General features: G+C 41.3%; 1 protein-coding gene across 4 annotated transcripts in view; it reads left to right on the top strand.

Annotated features, from left to right (window-relative positions):
- LOC145714942 (leucine-rich repeat-containing protein 37A2-like) overlaps nucleotides 1-20,241 on the top strand; it is a 45,168-nt gene extending 24,927 nt beyond the window's left edge. For all 4 annotated transcript variants that reach the window (XM_081794489.1, XM_081794488.1, XM_081794487.1 and 1 more), the window contains 8 exons: nucleotides 169-243; nucleotides 8,054-8,172; nucleotides 10,206-12,190; nucleotides 12,573-12,677; nucleotides 16,858-16,907; nucleotides 18,439-18,493; nucleotides 18,573-18,715; nucleotides 18,817-20,241. In XM_081794489.1, coding sequence (XP_081650615.1) covers nucleotides 169-243; nucleotides 8,054-8,172; nucleotides 10,206-12,190; nucleotides 12,573-12,677; nucleotides 16,858-16,907; nucleotides 18,439-18,493; nucleotides 18,573-18,715; nucleotides 18,817-18,919 — 2,635 coding nt within the window. In that variant the 3' untranslated portion in view covers nucleotides 18,920-20,241. The remainder of the gene's footprint in view (nucleotides 1-168; nucleotides 244-8,053; nucleotides 8,173-10,205; nucleotides 12,191-12,572; nucleotides 12,678-16,857; nucleotides 16,908-18,438; nucleotides 18,494-18,572; nucleotides 18,716-18,816) is intronic.
- The last annotated feature ends 241 nt before the right edge of the window (nucleotides 20,242-20,482 follow it).

Here is a 20,482-nt window from a genome sequence, read left to right as displayed (position 1 = left end):
TGTCTTCATTGGGAGCTTTCTGAAATTATTGTCCATAGCAAGAAAACTCTTGAGCTGACTTGACAAAGAAGCCAGAATTGAAGTAATCACATGTTGTTAAGTATCTTTTTAGGTACAGAATTTTTATCCTTGGGTTCAAATCACGCATGTTTGGGCTTTCTCCTTCAGAGACATGGGATCAACACAGGTGTCACTTACAACAGTTGAGAGCCTCCTCATGATGACCCTTGAATTGGAAACACTGTAAGTTGATTTTTCTTATGTGTATTTTCACTTAGTTGTTTACTTAGATTTGTTTTATTGTTTTCTTAAGTCAGATTTATTGAGGTATAAAATTTACTCTTTTTAAGCATACAGTTTGATGAGTTTTGACAAACGTGTAGTTATGTAACCACCACCACATTTGAGACGTAGAACATTTCTGTCACCCCAAAAGGCCCCTATGTGCCTTTGCAGCCAATCCCCTTTTCTCACCACCAGCCCTGGCAACCACCAACCTAATTTTTGTCCCTATAGTTTTGCCTTTTCCACAGTGTCTTATAAATGAAATCATACCAGGGGCACCTGGGTGGCTCAGGCAGTTAAGCGTCCGACTTCAGCTCAGGTCATGATCTCGCGGTCTGTGAGTTCAAGCCCTGCAGCGGACTCTGTCCTGACAGCTCAGAGCCTGGAGCCTGCTTCAGATTCTGTGTCTCCCTGTCTCTCTACCCCTTCCCCACTTGCACTCCATCTCTCTCTCTCTCTCAAAAATAAATGAACATTAAAAAAAATAAATAAATGAAATCATACAGTATGCAGTCTTCTGTGATTGGATCCTTTCAGCATAATCCTTTTGAGATTCATCCATGTTTTTTTTTTTAACTTTTTTAACGTTTATTTATTTTTGAGAAACAGAGAGCATAAGCAGGAGAGGGGCAGAGAGAGAGAGAGAGAGACACAGAACCCGAAGCAGGCTCCAGGCTCTGTCAGCGCAGAGCCCAATACAGGACATGAACCTGCGGAACATGAGATCATGGCCTGAGCCAAAGTCGGTCACTTATGTGACTGAGCCACCCAGGCACCCCAGAGACTCATCCATGTTTTTGCACATGTCAGTAGTTCATTTCCTTTTTATTGCCGAGTAGTATTGCAGTTGTGAGGATATACCAGTTTGTTTATGCATTCATCAGTTAATGGGCATTTGAGTTGTTTCTAGCTTTTTGGCCTTTATGAATAAATTTGCTTAAAACACTTACATGCAGGTCTTCGTGTGAGCATATGTTTTCATTGGGGGAGGGGGGCAGGTGGTAAAATACCTAATGGCAGGATTGCTACATCATATGCTGAGTGTATATTTAACTTTTTAAGAAACTGCTTACCTGTTTTCTAAAGTGGATGTACCATTTTGCATTCCAGCCAGCAGTATATGAGATCTTCTATCTATCCTTTCTTCTAATGTCTTTATCTATTTTTCATAAGGTGAATGTTGGCCTTAAAATTGAGTTGGGAAGTATTCCCCTCTCTTCAATTCTCTAGTACTGTTTGTGCAGAATTGGCATTATTTTTTCCTTAAATGTTTGCTAGAATTCACCAGTGAAGCCATGTGGGCTTGAAGCTTTCTTTGTGAGAAAGTGTTAAACTACAGATTTTATTTTTGTAATAGTGCTACTTAAATTACATACTTTATTTTTTTGAGTAGTTCATGTCTTTCAGGGAATCTATTTCATCTTGAAGTTATTGACATAAAGTATTTTATAATAATCCCTTATTATCCTTTTAGTATCTGTAGAATTGTAGTGATGTCATTCCTCTCATTTTTGATATTGATAATTTGGTCTTCTCTTGTCTTTTCTTGATAAATCTGGCCAGAAGTTTATCAGTTTTACTTATCTTCTCTAAAAAGTGCCTTTTCATTACACTGACTTCTCTATTTTTGTTTTCCTTTTCAAAAATTTCTGCTTTGATCTTTATCATTCCATTTTCTCTCCTTACTCAGTGATGAATTTCCTTTTCTTTTTCTAGTTTCTTAAAAGTGGACACTGGGGAAGATGAATACTATATGAGCAACATCCCACATGTTGACATGTTGTGTTTTCAGTTTCAGTTGGTACAAAATAGTTTCTAATATCCATTTTGACTTATTTGACCAATAGGGTTACTTAGGAGTGTGTTGGTTAGTTTCTAAATATTTGGAGATTTTACAGATCTGTTAATTTGTTATTTAATTCCATTGTGGTCACAGAACAATATGTTGGATGACTGAAATCCTTTTAAATTTATTGAGGCTTGTTTTATAGCCAATGAATTCTGGTAATAGATGAGAATATGGCCTATTTTGATAAATATTATGTGTCCACTTGAAAGAAAATATGTAGTCTGCTGATTTGGTGTGGAGTATTCTATAAATGTCAACTAGGTCAAGTAGGTTGGTAGTATTTTTCAAGTCTGATGTATCATTACTCATTTTCTATATATTTTTTCTGTCAATTATTGAGAGAGGGATATTGAAATCTCCAACTATAATTGAGTGCTTATGTGTCTCTCTTTCCTATTCTCCTTAATATATTTGGAAGTTCTATTATCAGATACATAAATTCTTAAGTTATGTCTTTTCTAATAGTTGACATTTCTATCACAATGGAATAACCTCATTTATCCCTGGTAATATCTTTGCTTTGAAATTGACTTTGTCCTATAGTAAATATAGCCACTCAAGGTTTCGTTTGATTAGTGTTAGCAAAGCATAATTTCTTCCATATTTTTAACCTACTTATATCTTTGTATTGAAGATGAATCTTATAGACAGCATATAGTTGGCTTTTGCTTTTTTATCCAGTATGACAACTCTATCTTTTAATTAGGTGATTATACCATTTATATTTAATGTAATTATTTATATGCTTACATTTAAAGCTACTGTCTACTCTTTTCTATGTATCCCATCTGTTCTTTGTTTCTTTTCTTTTTCTTTTTCTTCTTCTTCCTGCTCTTGGGTTGATTTAGTACGTTTTATTATTTTTTGGTGGGGGGATAAATAGTTACAACTCAGGTTTTGTTATTTTAGTAGCTGTTTAATGGTTTGTAGTGTTCATGTTTAACTTATCACAGTCTATCTTCAAATGATATTATATGATTTCATGAATAGTATAAGAACCTTACAATAAATAGTGTACTTCCATTGTTCCCCTCCTGACCTTTGTGCTATTGTTTTCATACATTTTACTTTTAGCACACCATATTATTTTTTTTGTTTAAATAGTCAGTTATCTTTTTTTATTTTTGTATTTTTGAGAGAGACAGAGTGCAAGTGGGGGAGGGGCAGAGAGAGAGGGAGACACAGAATCTGAAGCAGGCTCCAGGCTCTGAGCTGTAGACACAGAGCCTGATGTGGGGCCTGAAATCACAGACTATGAGATCATGACCTGAGCTGAAGTCAGATGCTTAACTGACTGAGCCACCTGGGTGCCCCTCAATTATCTCTTTTATTGAAGTATATATAGATCATGTAATATTAAATTAGTTTCAGGTGTACAACACAGTGATCTTTTATATACATTATGAAATGCTCACAACACAGTGATCAATTATATACATTATGAAATGCTCACCACAATAAGTATATTACAGTATTATTGACTATATTCCCTATGCTGTACTTTTCATCTGGTGACTTATTTATTTTATAACTGCAAGTTGGTACCTCTTAACCCTTTTCACTCATTTTGTCCATATCCCCAGTTTGTTCTCCGTATTTACAAGTGTTTTCTCTTTTTTGTTGTTGTTTATTCATTCATTTGGTTTTTTGTTTATTTTTTGTTTATTTTTTACCTTGTTTTATTTTTTATTTTTTAAAATTTGCATCCAAATTAGTTAGCATATAGTGCAACAATGATTTCAGGAGTAGAGTCCTTAGTGCCCCTTACCCATTTAGCCCATCCCCCCTCCCACAACCCCTCCAGTAACCCTCAGTTTGTTTTCCATATTTATGAGGCTCTTCTGTTTTGTCCCCCTCCCTGTTCTTACATTATTTTTGTTTCCCTTCCCTATGTTCATCTGTTTTGTCTCTTAAAGTCATCATATGAGTGAAGTGATAGGATTTTTGTCTTTCACTGACTAATTTCACTTAGCGTAATACCCTCCAGTTCCATCCATGTAGTTGCAAACGGCAAGATTTCATTCTTTTTGATTGCCAAGTAATACTCCATTGTATATATATACCACATCTTTCATCCATTCATCCATCAATGGACATTTGGGCTCTTTCCATACTTTGGCTATTGTTGATAGTGCTGCTATAAACATTGGGTGCACATGCCCCTTCAAATCAGCATTTTTGTATCCTTTGGTTAAATGCCTAGTAGTACAATTGCTGGGTTGTAGGGTAGTTCTATTTTTAACTTTTTAAAAACCTCCATACTGTTTTCCAGAGTGGCTACAGCAGTTTGCATTCCCACCAGCAGCGCAGAAGGGTTCCCCTTTCTCCACATCTGTTGTTTCCTGAGTTATTAATTTTAGCCATTCTGACACATGTGAGGTGGTATCTCATTGTGATTTTGATTTGTATTTCCTTGATGATGAGTGATATTGAGCATCTTTTCATGTGTCTGTTAGCCTTCCGGATGTCTTCTTTGAAAAACTGTCTATTCATGTCTTCTGCCCTTTTCTTAACTGGATTATGTATTTGATTTTTTGGGTGTTGAGTCCTTTATATATTTTGGATACTAGCCCTTTATCAGATTATGTCATTTGCAAATATGTTCTCCCATTTCATCAGTTGCCTTTTAATTTTGTTGATTGTTTCCTTTGCTGTACAGCTTTTTATCTTTTTTTCATGGATGTTTATTTTTGAGAGAGAGAGCACAAGAGTGGGGTAGGGGCAGAGAGTGAGGGAGACAGAGGATCTGAGCAGGCTCCGCACTGTCAACAGAGAGTCGATGCGGAACTCGAGCTCACAAACCGTGAGATTATGACCTGAGCTGAAGTCAGAAGCTTAACCGACTGAGACACCCAGGTGCCCCAGAAGGTTTTTATCTTGATGAGGTCCCAATAATTCATTAAAAAAAATGTTGTTTGTTTGTTTGTTTATGTTTATTTTTGAGAGAGAGAGACAGAGTGCAAGCAGGGGAGGGGCAGAGAGAGAGAGGGAGACACAGAATCTGAAGCAGGCTCCAGGCTCCAAGCTGTCAGCACAGAGCCTGACACGGGGCTCAGACTCACGAACTGTAAGATCATGATCTGAGCCAAGTGAGATACTTAACCAACTGAGCCACCCAGGTGCCCCTATTAATTAATTAATTAATTAAGAACATGGACACACACATACATGTATGCATGGGGGGGAGCAGAGAGAGAGGGAGAGAGAGAATCTCAAGTGGAGAGAGAATCCTGATGCGGGATTCAATCCACGACCCTGAGATCACGACCTGAGCCAACACCAAGAGTCAGGCATTCAACCCGCTAAGCCACCCAGGCACTCCTCAGTAGTTCATTTGTACTTTTGTTTCCCTTGCCTCTGGAGACATGTCTCTAGTAAGAAGTTGCTTTAGCTGAGATCAAAGAGGTTTCTGCCTGTGTTCTCCTCTAGGATTTTGATGGTTTCCCGTCTCACATTTAGGTCTTTCATCCATTTTGAATTTATTTTTGTGTATGGTGTAAAAAAGTGGTTTAGTTTCATTCTTCTGCACGTTACGGTCCAGTTTTCCCAACACCATTTATTGCGAAGACTATCTTTTTTCCACTGGATATTCTGCTTTATCGAAGATTAGTTGACCATATATTTGTGGCTCCATTTCTCGGTTCTCTATTCTATTCTATTGATCTATGTGTCTGTTTTTGTGCAGTACCACACTGTCTTGATGATTCCAGCTTTGTAATACAGTTTGAAGTCCAGAATCATGATGCCTCCAGCTTTGTTTGTTTGTTTTTTCCCAACATTATAATTCGGGGTCTTTTCTTGTTCCATACAACTTTTAGAATTGTTTGTTCTCGCTCTGTGAAAAATACTGGTGTTTGATAGGGATTGAATTGAATGTGTAGTTTGCTTTGAGTAGTATAGACATTTTAACAATATTTGTTCTTCCAATCCTTGAGCATGGGATGTTTTTCCATTTCTTTCTGTCTTCTTCAATTTATTTTCATAAGCGTTCCATTGTTTTCAGCATACAGATCTTTTACCTCTTTGATTAGGTTTATTCCTAGGTATCTTATGGTTTTTGGTGTATTTTTTTTTTAATTTTAGAGTCAGAGTGTACAAGTTGGGGAGAGGGGCAGAGGAGAGAGAGAGAGAGAGAGAGAGAGAGAGAGAGAGAATCTTAAGAGAATCTTAATCTAATCCATGCTGAGTGTGGAGCCTGACACAGGGCTCGATCTCACGACCCTGAGATCCTGAGCCGAAATCAAGAGTAGGATGCTTCATCGACTTAGCCCATCCAGGCACCCCTTGTTTGTTTGTTTTTTTCTGAGATTCTACATATAAGTGAAATCATATAGTGAAATGATATACATACATATAGTGAAGTGAAATCATAACCTATATAGTTACCAGTTCTAATGTTCTTCATTCCTTTGTGTGGATCCACATTTCCGTCTGCTATCCTTTTCCTTCTGCTTAAAAATACTTTCTTTAGGGGCACCTGGGTGGCTCAGTCAGTTAAGCATCCAACTCTTGATTTTGGCTCAGGTCATAATCTCACAGTTTGTGAGCTCAAGTCCCGCGTTGGGCTTTGCTTGGGATTCTCTGTCTCCTCAGTGCTCTTTCCCCCTTGCACACGCATACTGCACGTGCCCTCTCTCTCTGTCTCTCAAATAAACATTTAAAAAAATACTTCCTTTGGCATTTCTACAGTGTAAGCCTGCTAATGATGAATTCTTCCAGCTCTTGTATGTCTCAGATAGTCTGTCTTGCTTTTATTTTTGAAAGATTTGGGTATAGAATTCTAGCTTGATAGCTATTTGGTCCCCCTCTCCTTTTCACTGCTTGAAAGATGTTGCCCCACCGAGTTCTGGCTTACATTATTTCCAACAAGAAATATGTTGTCATTGTTATATCTTTGTTGCTCTGTGTGTCATGTGTGGTTTTGTTCCTTTGGCTGCTTTTAAGATTTGCTCTTTATCGCTGGCTTTGACCAGTTTGATTATCATGTGCCGTGGTGTAGTTTTATCCGTGTTTAATGGATTAAACTAAACATGTAGTTTAATCCATGTTGTGCTCAGATTTCATTGACCTTGCTGGATTTGTGAGTTTATAGGGTTTACTTATTTGGAAATGTGGGGGCTATTAGTTTTTCAAATTTTTTTTATATCTCCTCTCCTTCGTGGACTCTAAGTATACATATATTAGGCCACTTGAAGTTGTTGCACAATTCATTGAGTTAAGGAGAGGCATGGGGTTTTTTCCATATATGAAATACTGTTATAATAACTTTTTTAAATGCCCTTGTCTGCTAATTGTAGCATTTGTGTAGATTATGGATTAGTTTTTGATTGATTGCTTTTTTAAAAAAAAAATTTAACATTTGTTTATTTTTAAGACACAGAGAGTGATCAGGGAAGGGGTAGAGAGAGAGGAAGTTAAATCTGAAGCAGGTTCCAGACTCCGAGCTCTCAGCACAGAGCCTGATGTGGGGCTCAAACCCATGAACCACGAGATTATGACCTGAGCCAAAGTTGATTGCTTTTTATCCTCAGTATGGGCCATATTTCAGATTTATTCAAACTCTTAGAAGTCTACCCTCTTTCTGTGTGCTCTCAACCCGAAGTGAGACTTTTGGCTTGGAAGGAGTTACCTGTGTATTAAACTACTGATCAGTGTCACCCAGTTCTAATCTCTATCTCATTCTAAGGGTACCATACCCCATGTCATCCTTACCTTTCCGTTGGGCACCTCTGTCCTTCTATCTGTGTATTTATAATATTCAAGAGCAGCAGTTGGCCAACTGGTCCCTACCCAACCATCCAGGCCATGTGCCTCAAGAATTCCTTTTTGCACAGCCCTGTGATGACTTTGGCCCGCCTCTTCTACCTGCTCGAGTAACTCCTTTACCACTAATTTAATTGTCTGTGTTTCCATTTATAGGATTTTACCTAGCCGTATGGCCTGCTGTCTCTGCCAATTTAAAAATACTATTGAGGTTGTCTGTAAGACAGTCAAGCTACATTGTGACAGTGCATGTCTGACAAATGGCACACGTTGTGGTAAGTCCTAATTGCCTGATGATAAATTTGTAAATTTTTATTTTATTTGTGGTTTAACTTTTATTTTTAATCAACAATGATAATTTTTTTTAATGTTTATTCATTTTTGAGAGAGAGAGCATGCACGTGCGTGAGCTGGGAGGGGGCAGAGAGTGAGTGAGGGGGACAGAGAATCCGAAGCAGGCTCTACACTGACAGCAGCAAGCCCCATGCGGGGCTGAACTGTGATATCATGACCTGAGCCAAAGTCGGATGCTTAACTGACTGGGCCACCCAGGCACCCTAACAATGGTAAATTTTTAAACTAATGATGTCATTGCATTATTTTTACTCATTCAGAGTTCAGATCCCTAAATTTCTAAGAACTATTCCTTTGTGAAAAGTCAGATTCTCAGTTACATTATTAAGTCAACTACCCACCCCCAAATGAAAACCTGTTCACATAGTGCATCACAGCTTATAAGCTGATTTTACGTGCGTTAGGTCTCAGGTGCCCTTTGTCTTATAGGACAGGTGGAGATACCTTTTTGTTTATTTTGTTGTTTTTATAAGTGTGTAAGAGTACAAGTGATGCTGATTTCTGAAAAAGTTTTATTTGGAGCCTCTGTGTTTCTGTGCCCTAACCAGAAGCTGCTACCCAACCGTTCTAACAGATGAGAGGGCTCTTCTATTCTTGGGCTGTCCAACTCTTGTTCTGAATCTTAAGCTTTTCTATCCAAAACACAGGTGCTTTTAGGTATTTTTCTGTTCTTAGGTTTTATTGGCACTAACTTGGTGACTTCCAAAATGTGCTTTTGCACCTGGATAGCTTGAATATGGGTCCCTGTCAATGGTCTAGGGCACAGCATAAATTACACTTTGCTACTTCTATAAGTGGTGTTGCTTGTTTTCCAAAACAATGTTTTACCAATTATCTTACTCCCTTCTCCCTTAGAGGTGGGCAGAATAGGCATTTTTTTTTTTTATCTCCTTTGACAGGCGAGGAAAAATGAGATCAGAGGTGCCTTAGCCTAGCACTCGAGTCTCCTCTCCCGTTTTGGGCGCTCCGCCAGCCCGCTGCTCCTCCTCTCTCGTGACCTTTATCACCTCCTCCTCCGATTCTCACCAGCACCACTAAAAATACTTTTAATTCTTCTGGAAAAACCCAGCTGCACAGTGCTGTTCAGTGTACACAAGCTGTACGCTTGACCTTCATGTAGTTGGAAGCTCTGGATGGTTCTCTCAGTAAAGCTAGAAATCTGGAAATGAAAGGAAATGAAAGCAAAGTAGGCATTTGACCAAAGTTTCTTTATCCCTTCTGCATTTTAAAACCTCAAGTATCATTCCGTTGATTTTTTTGAATGCCCCACAGTGGCATCTCTCTCATAGCTGGAAAATCTCTTAACCTATACCCCACATCTCTGCCCAAATTTAAGCAAAGAACCAGGGTGGACTTAGCGGGTCTTGTGTTTAGTTTTTTCTGTCTAGAGCTTATGTTACGGGAGGTGCGATATATGGGAGCAGGGACCAAGCGAAGGAATTGGTGGGTGGGCGGAGAGGGCGTGTCCAGATGAGGGCCTGCTGGTGACGGGTGTTGTCCCGTGCATATGTGATGGTAGCAAGAACTCAAGCCCACTGAAGACGTAGAAGGAGGAAGACTCGCGCTCCCTCTGCCCCCGAAGCAGGACAGGGTGGGGTATGTGAATGCCAGGAGTCGCACTAGAGCTGCACACAGTTTAGCCGAGTATCTTCCGGCCTTGGCTTTTCTTGAGGCCTGGGCAATCGGCCCTTAGGGACCAATGGAATAACTCTAAATATACTTATTCACACTGTGGAATGTTCTGAGGAAATAGCTACTTTTTCAAAACACATCTTTTTGTCCTTTTGTTGTTGCCAATCGTGGGTCCAAGTTTGAGTTCGTCTCCTCTCTAAATGGCGCTCGAGTATTTGCTGATTCTTAATTTGCTTGACTGGGACGTATGACTGTGCATTGACAAAGAGCTGTGCTGTCAGTCTTCCATTATCAGAACTCATCTCTTCTTCTTCTTCGACAGATCAGGAAGTATACCTAAGGAAGGCAGAGGGATCATTCATGAAGGTATTGACAGCTCGAAAGAAGAGCGCCAGCACGGAGCTGACTATTGAGCCAGAGAAGGCGTCCTCAGACATAGATCGTGTCAGTTTGTCAGCCTTTATGAACGAGCAGCTAGACTTCAATGACGAAAGTGATGTCATTAGTGCACTGAATTACATATTGCCTTATTTCTCGGAGGGCAATCTAGAAGACGTAGAATCGACGCTGTTACCGTTCATTAAACTTCTGTTTTCAAATGTGCAAGAGGGAGACAAGCCCGTGGGTCACTCGATGAACGACACAGGGGACCCTTCTCTTAAACCTGGATCCAACAATTCAACTTACAAGAATAAACTGAGAAAACTCTACTTTCTGGAAAATTTGGTAGATGCAGAAATTCAGGAAAAAATTGATGACGTGAAAAAGAAAGAAAAAATGGCCATGCTTATACATTCCAGCCTTTTAGGTCCCAAGTTTAAACGTCAAATCTTTCCAAAGAAATTGGAAACTGCCCAACCGCAGGAGAAGAGCCTAGACGAGGTTGAGAGTGTGGGGAAAAAGTTCCTGAGAGTGAACAAGGTCATCAAGGGCCCAAAGGGCATACGGAAAAGGCACTTAAAAGAACTGAGACGTCAGAACATCCAGAGGAAACAGAGCGCCCAGCCATCTGTGGAGAACATGGCCAAGGAAAGAAGGCTCAGGACACCATCCCCGGGGGAGCTTCCCGTGGCGCACAGGCCCAGCAAATCAGTGGGAAGCTCCTTCAATACAGAGCCTTCGTTCATAGATGAGCACAAGGCAGCGGTCTCTTCTCTCATGAAGCAATACTTTTTGGACAGGCCTTCTGCCACCCCCGCTCCCAAGGAAAGAAGGCTCAGGAGACCATCCCCAGGGGAGCTTCCCGTGGCGCACAGGCCCAGCAAATTAGTGGGAAGCTCCTTCAATACAGAGCCTTCGTTCGTAGATGAGCACAAGGCAGCGGTCTCTTCTTTCCTGAAGCAATACTCTTTGGGCAGGCCTTCTGCCACCCCCGCTCCAAAATCCCCACCTGACGTGAAAAAAGAATCAAAAGACTTAACGTACACCATTTTTGTTTTAGAAGATGCAAATGCTAGAGTTAGAAATATGAAGCCTTTCAGACCAGCCTCACTCCCCAGAAAGACACACCACTTTCATAAAAGTCGCTCCCGTGTGGTCCACAGAACACCCAAGGCCAAACTGAATCGAAAGTCCAGAAAGGAAAGTTCACTCAGTAATAGACAGCTGCTTGCAAAGAGGCCTCCATCCTCTGCAGTCAGGAGCCTCATAAATTCCCCTTCACGAGAGGATTTTTCATCTCCGGGAGAACTGAGTCCTCAGAAAAATCCTTTTCCAGAATTATTTGCTCCTTCAGGAACTTACAGAGAAAACACTACTGTAGAGAACACTACTGCCCAAAATGTTTCTGAAGAAAATATTTCTACAGGAAACACTACTGTGCCAGAACAAACCCTCCCTGAATTCACAGACCGTAAGAATCTTTCCACTGCTAATTCTACTGTTACTGCAGACAACTCTATGCCGACCATTAAACAAACCAATGATACACAACGGGAATACCACAATGCGGGCACTGGCTTGCCCCCAAAAGCCACAGGCTTCACTGTGTCAAAGCTCTCGTCCCCAGGTGATCTGTTTGAAATTCAGTTAAACCAGCAGCTACAGTCCCTCATCCCCAGCAATGACGTGAGAAGGCTCATTTCTCATGTTATCCGGACTTTGAAAATGGACTGCTCTGAGACCCAGGTGCAGCTGGCCTGTGCCAAGCTCATCTCCAGAACAGGCCTCCTGATGAAGCTTCTCAGCGAGCAGCAAGAAGTAAAGGTGTCCAAGGCAGAGTGGGATACGGACCAATGGAAAAATGAGAATTATATCAATGAGAGCACAGAAGTCCAGAGTGAACAGAGAGGGCAGGAGTCAAGGGAGGTGAGGATAAATCCCCAAATGTGGGGTCTCGACATTTAGGTGGTTTAGGACATGGACCCAAGCACAAGGACCAGGGGCTCCTAGTCCGGGTCTTGTCTTGGCCACATAATTTTGGCTAAGGCAGTGATCTGCCACTTTGCTCATTTAGGAAACAGTGCCGCTGTTCCCAGAGGAGACAAAAAGAGGACCTAACATACAAGATACATCAAGTCTTGAAGAAAATGCTAATGATTAAGATTACATATCACATTAGATTTGGTATATTCCTTAAGAACCTATAAGCGATTCATCGGAAAGAATGGGGTTTTAGAGTCGTTAAAGAATAGTTAACTTTCATCCTATCTCTGTTTTCTAAAAAAATTGTTCTTTCCCTTTTTTTTAGCTCACAAAAGAAGTTCCAGGCTATGGCTATAACAACAAACTCATCTTGGCAATATCTGTGACTGTAGTAGTGATGATTTTGATCATAGTGTTCTGTCTCATTGAGGTAAGGACAACAATTAGTTCAGATTCCCAGACTATATTCCTTCTTTATAATAGATTCAGAACCCACAAACTGAAAATCAAAGCCACTTTCCCACCTATCACGACTTGATATCCCTCTTCAGTCTGGAGGACTGAGATATGCTTTGTCCTTTTATTGCAAAGTATATTCCAGGGATTTTAAAAGGAACCCCACTGCCGGGAGACATCTGTGGATTGTAACCAAGATAACAAGCCATTAGCTTGTTCTGAGACATTAGGTCTAAGAAGGCCACAGTTGACATGATAGTAAAATTTCTTCAACTCAAAAAAATGATGTCGATTCGATGCACTCACCAGTCATCCTCCTACTACCACTGATTTCTTTCCTCGTTGGCTAAAATGATGAGAGAGAAATAGTCTTCACCTTCATGGAGCTATCAGTCATCTTGGAAGAAAGGGCATGGCTTAGAGATAAAAGTGTCATCTTGTTGATTAATTAGATGTGCCTACAGCTCTCTCCCCCACTTCGCAAGGCATTGTGTAAACAGGTTCAGTTAAAACCCTGCAGCTAAAATCCTGCATCAGGCTACTCAGAGCGTGTCATAATTACAGTTGCCTATTCCTGGAGCTTGCCTGTTTACCTTTTATTCAATTATGTATGAATTGAATATATATTCAATATATTTATTCAAATATACATATGCTTATTATATATCTATATCTATATCTATCTATCTATCTATATATATATATATATATAGATATATATATATTGCCATCTGTCATGGCAACCCTCCATTTCAGCCAAAACAGCCCCTCACCATCCCCTAGTCAGACCATGCCCATTCCTACTTTTGTTGGTGACTTTGCCCACTTGAAATTCCTTTATTTCACTCTGCTGGTGGAAGTCCCGTGAGCCTTCAAAAGCCAACTCGAGTTCATCTTTCTTCACAAAGCCTTCCCCGAATACTGTAATACTCCTGGACCTAGTCCTTCTGTGAGATTGTCACCATTTCTTAGGGTCTACAGTGACGCATTCCCCTCCCCTGATAACAAAAATATGCTAAACAGTTTGTTAAAAGGCAGCTCCTCAAGAGAGAAATATCAAGGTCATGGATCAGAGCAGAGATATGTAAGGCTTCCTGGTCTATCAGACTTGAGTAAAACCTGACTGGATGTATTAACTGCTAAGGAGAAACATGTCTGTCTTCTGGAGGGTTGGTCAGTAGTAAAAGCATAGAAATGGTGAGGAAGAGACCAACATGGGCAGTGCCCACCTAGCCTTGCCTAAGAGTAGAGATGGCACCTCAGGCAGCAGATGAGAGTCAGGCCCACCAGCCGGGCTGTGCCCGCGGGGCAGATGGATGGATCTAGCTACCTCCGTCCTTTCCATGAAACACTGGATTCAGCTAATTACTTTTCTTCCACTTCTCTTCTCACCAAATAGCCTTCTGATTATACTTCAGTGTGCCACAGAGGCCTGTCTCCACAGGAGGTGATGCCCAATCATGTGGACACAGATGCCCTATCTGTGGAATGGATGTTTTCCTTATTGTCAAGTCATGACCTGACATTCTGATTTTGATCAATCCTGTGACATTGGTAAGGTGATATTGCCTCCATGCAGAAAGAAGTGTGTTCTCTCTTGATGAGATCAGAGTCTGATTTCTCAGCCTAAGAGCCTAGGAACTAGCATGGGGTCAACTTACCATGACCTCTGGGAAGAGAAATCATTGGCCATTGTCCAGTCAGTACTCTGCATCTTGAGGTGGCCTGCAGCCTTTTGCTTTTGGGAAGTTCTATAAACTCCTATTGCTGTTTTAAATTCCTATGTGGTTTAACCTTGTGTTTATATTTTTTTATGTGGTTTCATTATTTCCTCTCCCTACTTAGATGATACACTTTTTGAGGTCAGAGACCATGCAGTTTTTTTCCTGTAGTGGACAATAATGATGTTCAAAGGAAGAGATGAGGCATTGTGTCAATTTCACAATGAGGAATAATGCAACGTAATATTTATGTGAAGTAGCCTACAGAGTCCAGCAATAGACAGATCCGTGGGTGATGAGGACTTTTAAAATGTTACCTTTTAGAGGCGCCTGGGTGGCTCAGTTGGTTAAGCGTCCTACTTTGGCTCAGGTCATAATTTCATGGTTCAGGAGTTCGAGCCCTGTGTTGGGCTCTGTGCTGACAGCTCAGAACCTGGAGCCTGCTCTGGATTCTGTGTGTGTGTCTCTCTCTCTTTGCCCCTCTCTCACTCTTACTCTCTCTCTCTGTCGCTCTCAAAAATAAATAAATAAACATTGAAATGTTACCTTTTAGTATTCAAATCAGTGGAAGAAAATAAATAAATGGTAATAGAACAACTGCTTAATTATTTGGGAGGAAAATAACAACAGATCCCTATTTCTCACCTTAAAAAAACATATTTCAGTACATGTAAAAAAAGAGAAACAAGAACCCATCAAAGTACTAGAAGAAAATAGAATCAATACTTTTATAATCTTGTGGTGAGAAAAAGCTTTGTGACCTGATACCACATGCAGAAACATTTGATAGATTTGATCGTCTTGTCTGATTTCTGCTTGGAATAAACCAGACATCTGATTTAATCCCCACAGTCCTGTGAGGATGATATCACCATCCTTCTTTCCTACATAGAAGGGGATCAGCTTAAGGCCACTGTGGCAAAATCCAAAGCAGAACCCAGCTGTGCCTGCAGTCAGCCTGTGCTCCTATCCCACTGTTCCGTCTCCTTCACGATAAAAACACTGACAAATATTTGAAACATTGAAATTCAGTGAAAGCCCTTGAAAGGATTAATATATTTCATATGAAGAGAGTTTTATAAATCAACAGGAAGAGGACAAACAATCCAGGGGATCAAGGGGGCAAGGACTACGATGAACAGGAGGTGTGGACAGTCCGTCACCATATCTGCCTCATGGCTTATGGGACATGGGTCTCGTTAACAAGGCCTTTTCGCCTCATGGTATAAAAATAGTCTCTGATATTTTCTTCTGTACTCTTATAATATTTGTTGTGATTTATTTATTTTTAATCTGTATGGAATCTGTTTGGTGTTTTGGTACGGTCGAGGTAGGGGATCTAACTTTTTTCCCTTGCATAAAGATCCAGTTACTTTAAAATCTTTTATTGAATGGTTCATTCTTTCTTCATGGATCCAAAATACTAGTGTTATCTGGACTCTATTCTATCAACCTGGTTTTCTTTTCCTGTATCAGTATCACGCTACATACTTAACTGCAGTTGCTCTGTAAGAACGTATTTTAACGTCTGCTCTGTGATCTTCTTTTTCATCCATTTTGTAGCTATGCTTGCACATTTTCTCTACCAAATGTCAGCTGGCCAGTTTTTGTTTAAAAAACTGTCTTGGGATTTGAATGGGATTGCCTCGAATTTGTAGGTTAATTTGAAGGGAACTGACATCTTTACACTATTCCAGGAAAAAGGTGTCTCAGATCACGTATTTGTTTCTTCTTAATGTCCTTCAGAAGAGCTTTAGTGTTTTCATCTCATAGGTCTTACCCATTCTTTGCTAAGTTTATTCCTAGGTACTTTATGCCTTTTTACTGATAATTGTAAATGGGATAATTCTTCCGTTTTTTGATTAATTGTTTATGGAACATAGGAAAGTCATTGAGGTTTACATGTTGATCTCTTGATTTTATATATATCTAGCCATCTTGCTGAATTCTCATGTTTCTTCCAATAAAATTTTAGTTGATTCTCTTGGGCCTTTTAGTTTGTCTGTAATTTCGTATGCAAATACATCTTAGTTCTTCCTTTCCACGACTCCATTTTTTCCCAGTGCATCAGTTAGGACCCCCTCAACACCAATGAATAGCAGCAGTGATAACAGACATCCTACTCTTGTCCTTGATTTTAAAACAGTGCTGCTGTTTAGGTTTCTGGTAGACACTTTTCTTTTCCTCCTCCCAAGAATTTTTATTAGGAATTACCTGTTGAATGTTATCTGAGGCAGTCAGTAAAATGTATTACCAGCTGCACACGAGTTAGGTGTTATTGAAGAGTCAAAGGACTATTCAACAAATTCCTGTCCTAGGAAAAGTTATCATCTCACTGGGTAGATAAGACCTAAAATGCAAAGGAATGAATAAAGATGTGGAGGGAGTGGTTATTGTGATGGGTAACTGTGATCATGTTTTCTTCCAAAACAGATTTATTCTCATAGAACAGCAGCCAAGGAAGGTAAAGAAGGAAGCTCAAGGTAAATATTAGTCTGGCAATCGTTAAAGTAGAATTTTAGAACTAGATTTTCAAACTCATCTATTTCAATCCCCTTGTCTTACAGCCAGGAAATCACCAAAGGCAGAAAGAATACATATTTGGCCTAATGCTTTGCCTGGATCCAGCAAAGTTAGCTGCCCAGCCAAACCCGAGTTAGAATGGGACTGGCACAGAGCACCTGCTCACTAGACCTTTAAAGAAAGATCGTGGGGGGATGGGGGTGGAAATGTTCAGACCCGTTCCCGCTGGCGGTGGGCATCAGGCCTGGCCACAGACCTTCTCAGAGGCTCTGGAGAAGGGATAGGGAGGGCCAAAAGTCGTGGGGTGAAGGCGCTAGTCTTCAAGCATGATGGAGGGTAGAATACATGAGTCCCCCCCGTAAAGTAGGGGGAAAACTTCCTTCTTCCTCCTTCTGGTTTTCGAGGCCCCGCTCTCCATTCCCTTTATCCAGACCCAATAGAATTTGAACTGGGAGAGACCTTAGATAATCATTTATCTCTTCCTTTTATAATAATGAGATGGAGAAGGAGAAAAGGAAGATGTCTTGCCGGACGGTTGTATCACTAGTACCACTAGAACCAGAAAGAAGATGGTTCCTTTCCAGTTGGGCACGTCTCTGACTACACTGTTCTTGGGCTGTGAACTGCATTTTATGTCACAACTCAGTGCACACATACCGTATAGACATAAGTACCTTCTAAAACAAACTTACCATACACTCTTGATTCTTTCTGTTCTGTTTTTTTTAAGTTTATTATTTATTTGGGGGGGAGGGTGGAGCAGAGAGAGAGAGAGAGAGAGAATCCCAAGCAGGTTCTACACTATCAGCACAGAGCCAGACACAGGGCTCAATGTCACAATCTGTGAGATCATCACTTGAGGCAAAATCGAGACTTGGGCTGCTCACCTGACTGAGCCACCCAGGTATCCCCTATTCCGTTTGTATTCAAAAAGAGTATTTTGTGTTTTAGCGCTAGCCGTGTGTTTTCAGGTGATTTCACGACTCACTCACTCATCTGCCTGCAGTGTGAAAGTCAGTGAGCTAGATAACTGCTGGTTGGACTCAGGCATTCACTCGGTGCGATTCATCTTGTAAGGTAAAGCAGCTAGGAAAATAGAAACACCTCCCCACCCACCAGCAAATGATGCCTGTGAGGCTAAGCCTGGCGGGGACTGATGTAAAATGCTTCTGGAGAGAGTTAGGTGCTTCTGCCGTGTGGTCACCCAGTTTGTTGACTGCACAAGGGCACTTGGCCAAGGGCCAGAAGGTGAGCAGGGTGAAAATCCTGCCTATACTTCATGTCAAGTTACATACAAAGGTCTCCCAGGGACACTGTGGGGCCATTATGGACAGACACAGGAAAATTCTGAAAGCCCAGCATGTATGGAATTATTTCTGAGATCCCAGGTCTGTGTTGATTTTGCTTGCTAATAAGACTGGAGAAATACATTGTGAGAGGCACGGAAAATGGTACGAATCACCAATTGTCTGTGTGTGTGTTTCCTTCCAGGGGCTTCTTTGGATCTCTGCTGCGTAAGAGATGCTCAGAGGAAAGTGACAATCAGGTAAATCTGAGGAGGATAAAGTACCGTGGCTGGAGAAGGCAGGGGAAACAGACCTAACGTTGTCCTTTCTGGTTTCTAGAAGGGCTTTTTCTGGAGAAGGCGGCCACTTTGGCTTAGGGACATGTACAGACCTCTCAATGCCACACGCAAGAAAAACATGGCACAGAAGCTACACGACAAGGATTCTTCTGATGAAGATGAGATTTTCAACATGGAACTAGGGTACGTGATTGGGGAAGATTTTCTCTAAAATGAGGAAATTATGAAGAGTTGAATTGTTCCTTTCGAGAGTCAAAGCCTTGGCATTCTCCTCCTTTTCCCAGGGAGGCTGGCAAAGCCACAGCAGAGAAGACTCGGACCACAGATTCCACTACTGAAGAGCTGGGTGACGAGAGTGAGACAGCACGTGAGATTGTCACAGAGTGAACGCCGTCCTGCCTCAGGCCACCTACAAAGTTTACTTTCCGATACTGGCTTCTCAGCATTGCTTGTAAAATACTTTTTTTCTCATATTAAAATGTATAAATCCATAACCAATTCTAGCCACGTGGTAAGGAATTAAAACGTAAACGGTTAAATATTTATCTACAGACAACAGGGGCCACAGGCGAGAGAAGCAGGACTGAAGCCAGAGTCCCTCGTGGTAGCCAGTATTTCCACAAGACACAGTATGGGCAAAGTAGGGTGAACGGGGCGTCTTTCCGTCATTTCCCTGATACGGTCAGTCTCTGGAAACTGGAAAACGTATCTTCAAGGGGCTTAGACTATTAAGTTAATTAACAGCCTATTCTGGTGCTCTCTCCCCTGGCTCACCAAATACCAGTTATTCACAACGCGCTTGACCCCCTGCCCATAGAGGATCATCTCTCTCTGGCCCCTCTGTGAGGTCTTTGGGGTTGCCAGAATATTTGGATCGCTGAGCCGACCTCCACTGTAGGGCTGAGGCCTGTCTTTCTTCCCAAGAGCTCAAACTCAGACACAAAATGTGTAGTTGGAAGTAGGGTGTTCCTCAACCTTACAAGCTAGTAGATAATTCCCATTGGGTTTTTTTGTTTGTTTTCTTTAAAAAAAAAAAAAAAAAAAAAGTCCCCACCCTCAGAGAGCTAGCAGGGAGATGCTGGAGGGTTAGAGTAAAGAATGTGTGAGAGCAGTAATTACCCAGGACTGCCCTGCTCAGGCCTTTATTTCAGAAAACTTATTGGTGGGGGCACTTACTGTTCACCTGTACCCCACTAGCCTCTGCTGACCCCACTGAGGGTCGGATGCGTGCGGCTGGGCTCTCTCCAGTTCAGCGCAGCACCACACCTACCACTGCTTTCCTACCCAGCTCAGATCAGGGCTGCACGATTCCAAGAGATAATGCAGCACAACGTGCAGAAGACGCAAACATCCCTCCACTTCTGCAGAGGAGGGCGTTAACCAGTCACATTTAGGATGTTGGGAGGAGTCGGGGTGCCTGGGTGGCTCAGTCCAGTGAGCATCCGACTTTGGCTCAGGTCATGACCTCATGGTGTGGGAGTTTGAGCCCTGCATTGGGCTCTCTGCTGTCAGCACAGAGCCCACTTCAGATCCTCTGTCTCCCTTTCTCTCTGTCCCTCCCCCCAGCTCACACACTGTCTCTCAAAAATAGATAAACATTAAAAATAATGAAGTCATCTATGCTTTCTGAGTACATGAATGACAGGTTTTAGAAAAAGGACGTCAGAGTCAAAATACAGTAGTGAATAAAAGAAATCCTGAATTAACAAGGTTTGATAATCTCTTTTCTTAATGTCTGTTTATTTTGAAAGAGAGCAAGGGGGGAGGGGCAGAGAGAGAGGGAGAGAAAGAGTCCCAAGCGGGCTGTGTGCTCAGTGTGGAACCCGATGCGAGGGACTCGATCTTACGACCGTGAGATCACAGCCTGAGCTGAAGTCAAGAGTCGGATGCTTAACCGACTGAGCCGCCCAGGCGCCCCTGACAATCTCTTTAAATGCCCCCAAATAAATG

This window comes from Panthera onca, chromosome Y (genome assembly GCF_046562875.1).
Source record: "Panthera onca isolate mPanOnc1 chromosome Y, mPanOnc1 haplotype 2, whole genome shotgun sequence".
NCBI lineage: Eukaryota > Metazoa > Chordata > Mammalia > Carnivora > Felidae > Panthera > Panthera onca.
The sequence above is the reverse complement of the archived record's forward strand: the minus strand, read 5'-3'. Positions and strand labels throughout refer to the sequence as shown.